The sequence below is a fragment of the Aplysia californica genome, unplaced genomic scaffold, assembly GCF_000002075.1.
Source record: "Aplysia californica isolate F4 #8 unplaced genomic scaffold, AplCal3.0 scaffold00272, whole genome shotgun sequence".
NCBI classification, from domain to species: Eukaryota; Metazoa; Mollusca; class Gastropoda; order Aplysiida; family Aplysiidae; genus Aplysia; species Aplysia californica.
The window spans coordinates 243821-248288 of record NW_004797542.1 but is presented as its reverse complement, the minus strand read 5'-3'; the positions used below and the strand labels follow the sequence as shown (position 1 = coordinate 248288).

The window sequence follows — 4468 nt, the reverse complement described above, 5'->3', positions numbered from 1 at the left end:
CCCCCCCCTTCCGCACGACCCACATGACCCACATGACCCACATGATCTCTTCCTTGTTTCCCTACCCCCGAAAACCCGCCCCCTCCAAAAACAAAAACAAAAACAAAAACAAAGTGTAAATCACACATACACTGTCGTCTGCTCAAGGCCTCTCCCAGCCCCTCCCAACCACTATCAACAGATTCTCGTCTCATTTAGGCCTCTTCCACCCTCCCACCCCCACTCTCAAGTCCTTCACCTATCCTCGTGTCCCAAAGGCCCCTTTCACCCAACGTCCCCGCTCCTCTCCTCACAGATCCTCGTCTCCATAAGGCCACTCACCCCTCAACACTCCCCCCTTACCATTTCCCCCCTCACCCTTCGAGAAGATCTTCCCCCTTCCACCGCCTATAAAACCAGAGGCTGAGCGCTCCAGCACGAAATCTCAGTACTCACGACCGTGCCACCGCCTCACACCGCCACGTTTTGTTTCTCGAACCCCAAGTCTCTGTCGTGCTAATTTATAGAGATTTTCCAGTTTTTCCTTCTGATTGAGCTTGTACATTGTCATTAGCTAGATTTTTTCCCCCACCGAGTTCGTCTTCTCAATTAAAAGTCGTGTCGTGCGCGTTCAGCTTTGTACCCAACTGTTTACAATTCCACGGACAAATCTTTTATCGTGTTTGCTATTATTTGTAAAGTTGAATCACAGTAGGCGCAAAGAGCTTATCTTTGGTTTTTAAGAAAGGCCAAGTTGTACATTAAATCTACTTCGTGCCTTTCTCATCGGTATATCGCTTGGTTTCATTATGGCTTCAACAGAGGTAATGAACAATAATTAGTTCTCACATATTTTAAATCTCTGTGCCAATTTGAGTGCCATAAATCTCCTTCAGTTCTTTTTTTTTTTTATTGGCTTCATAATGTACCTCTATTAAATTTTGTGTGTGCCTTTTGAATCCCTCTAAGATCCTCCCCCTCCCTACCTATATAAACATGACATGATAGATAAGATAGATTATACAGGAAACGTACTATTCTATTTCCAGTTTGACGTTACGGCACTGAATGTCTCATAGTCGTAAGTGTGACCCAAGGTCTCTCAACGGCTGTATCTCTTTAATACTTTTTGGGATATATTTTTGTTGATGGGAACGTTATTTTCTGTCTCTGTATACCTAAACATATGCGGATGGCTGGAGGGCGTCACTTGTAAGTTCTATTTCTTTTCAGTTGTTTCTGTCTTTCTGTACTGCTTCTTCCCTGCAGTATATGCGCATTATTGTGTGGTGCTTATCATTACTCAACTCAAACATTGTGGGTGGTTGGCGGGTGCTCTGGTGTGGTTTGCTCCTTCTTTCCTATCAAACACCTATCGTCCTTAATTCCCTTTTTCTTTTTTATGTTTGTTACTCTCTTGTAACATCTCTAATCTTCTGGCGCTCATATGACCTTATGAAGTTGCGAGCGCCGTAAAACCTCTACTAAAACTAAACTAAACTCAAACATTTCTCCCCCTTTCTGCTGATGTTCTTCAGATGGTCAATGTTCTACTTTTCTATTTCTTCTCAATGCTCCTGTTATCATAGCCGTAGTCGGATTGACTTTCATCTTGTTTCAGCTGTCCTCAGCTGATTCTTCAAACCCATGTATTATCGACGAACAATAACTGTATACTTCTTGTCCCCTCCGTTCCAGGTTGTTCCCAAAGACTACAAGACAATGGCCGCCTTGTCCAAAGCCATCTCCAAGAACGTGCTGTTTTCCCATCTGGACGACAATGAAAGGAGGTGAGTGGACGCCGTTATATAATTTATGCATCTGTCTTGGCGCCAACGTACAATGTCGTACAAAGGAATGCTCGTTCTCATATTATTTTTTAGTATTACGTGAAGCCCACGTGGGACGCTCAATGTTACAAACAATCAGGAAACAACAAATGCAGTTTTCGAGACACCTGAATAGACATAAGAGTCTTGAACATCTATAGCTCTCACAGGCAAAATTGAGGGTAAACGAGGCAGGGGTAAGCCCAGAACAACATACTTAGGGAACCTAAACAAATGGGTAACAGGGAGAGATCAGGGAAACGTAGCTTTTTTTGAGAGCATCCGAGCAAAGGAATGAATGGAGAAACATCATCGCCGATGTTTGTCGCAGATCTGGCACTGGATGATGATGATTACGTGGTACTAGAACGATTAATTCAGACTTTTTGTTTGGACGTTCTCTCAGCCCGGGTTGACCTTAACAGGAAGGGTCGAAGCCTGCCTCCAAAATGATCTAAATTGGGACGATAGAATGGAAAAACACCCACATTAAATCTTTGAACTCTTCACGTGCGTTTTGTCTTGCAAGCCATTCTACCTTTTCAGTGCAGCAAACACAGAACCAATCAGAAGAAAGACTGCAAATCTTTCATTGTATTTTCATCGTCGACTGTTGACTGTATCGAGTCGCAGATGAGACATTGATTACGGTGGCATTTTTGCAGTTGCGAGTGCCGTAAAACTTTTACCAAATTTACCAAACGGTCGTAAACGTGTTGTAATACGTGCACGTCATTATGGTGGGATATGAGCCTCTTGGTGTGTTACTTCCTCAAAAGCAAAGGAGGACTAAAGGGGCAAAGTTTGGAGGACGGGGAATAAATTAGACTGAATACGTATGTTGCTCTGGCCTCTGGCCGAAGCTGACATGGTCACTGTGTTTGACAGTTTGTTACTTCGCATGAAAAGTGGCTTTGAGATCAATTATTATTATTATGTAGAATAGAGAACATGTTTCTGTAGGCATGTGCAAAATTTCATATCTGCAAAAATATAATGTTTAAAAATATTGATTTTACATAACAGGGAAACTTGATAAATACTATTACTTACTGAGCTGTTATTGTGCTGACTTGCTGGAACTAAATTGCTTCCCCACCGTAGATTGTATTGGGTGTGACTTTTGTTCTTATGAAACTTAATGTTTTTCTTTAATGAAGATATTTTTATGCCCCCATTGACGCAATTCAGATAATTATAGAGGCGACCTCTTGATCCTACCTGTCAGGGCTAACCTGGGCTGAGAGGGATGCATGCCAGCAAAAAGACTGAGATACTCGATTTAAAAAAAATGTCCCCTCTCAGAATCTAACTCGGGCTTCTGCGTGCGACAGAAAGTGCCTAACTGCTACACCACAGACGCTGGTAAACTAGTGGTATGTAGAATTAAAGTTCTGATTAACGAAGCTGCCAGCCTAGACCCTGGGGGTGTCCCTTGTCGATGACTCAAATTATATAACTTGTCAAATCTTTGCGATGTCCCTCCAAGCATTACCAACAAGTTAAGATTTCTATGACTTTATTAAGCAGAAATCTTAGCAATACAACCGTATTTCCCAAAGTTAATGCTTTTATTTCTTAATACGTTCAGCATAATTTTGTATACTTCAAATAGTAGATAATCTTGCTTGACGCTTCACGCTTTATTTCGCTGTATATGCGTATTCCAGGAAATGCTTTCCTCACTTACATCTCCGGTTCGCCTACCTGCTCTTTTGTCATTGGAATGAGCCCTCAGTCTTAGAATTTAGCAGAATGACTTTATCTATGGCTCACCTTAGACACAGGGCAAGCGGGCTCGTCAGTGGCTCGACAGAGTAGTTGAGGGTGGTTGGAGGGTGGTTGGAGGGTGCTACTTGTAGGTCTTTCTCTTCTTTTCCCCTGTTTCTGTTTTTCTTTCGTGCTCTTTCCCAGCTTTCAATTACCATTTATCGAAGTGACGATGTGCATCTTTTCACTCAAACAGAAACTGTTTTAAAACCTGGTATGAATAAATGCATCGAACCATTCCCAAAAGAATAGAGTGGAAGCAGGGACATATGGACGGGTACAACGACTTCTGTCTTTGGTCATCGTATCTGCTGAATGAAAAGTTCTTACCCTCAACATTGTACTTTCAAATAAATGACCTTGTGAATGCTCTTCAAAACCCACGAAAAGATGAATAAAGAATCACCATAAGTACCAATGCGGCAAGAGTGTCATTTTCTGCAGAGCAGCAACGACGGTTTTGCCAATGCTCTGTTGGTTGTATGCTAAAACGCGAAAATTCTTGGTTCGTTTCGAATGGTTGTCCGTTGTCTTTCTTTTCAAGTGACTGTCCTTGCAACTATCCAAGCTCTTTACTTTCGAAATTACTCATTTTGTAGATAAGAACGGTATATATTTAGAAAATAGGGCGGGAAATAGATGGGAAAGAGGGAGAGAGATGGGGAAAAGAAAGAGCGTGAGAGATAGAGATCATTTCAAGACTTCAAGATGATTTTATATTTAAAGTCCTTTAGCCCATACATACACACATAAATGTGTGACTCGGCAAATACATAAATTGGCCCAGTACAACGGATAATTAAGATGAATTGTGGACAATACTGTTTGTGTGTGTGTGTGTGTGTGTGAGAGAGAGAGAGAGAGAGAGAGAGAGAGGGAGAGAGAGGGAG

The 4468-nt window shown here is 41.9% G+C and overlaps 1 protein-coding gene across 1 annotated transcript in view; it reads left to right on the top strand.

Moving 5' to 3' along the window:
* LOC100533363 (type N4 regulatory subunit of protein kinase A) overlaps positions 1–4468 on the top strand; it is a gene marked incomplete at its 5' end in the record, with an annotated part of 35728 nt that overhangs the window by 8434 nt on the left and 22826 nt on the right. Inside the window, 1 exon segment of the mRNA NM_001204653.1 lies at positions 1678–1769. Coding sequence (NP_001191582.1) covers positions 1678–1769 — 92 coding nt within the window.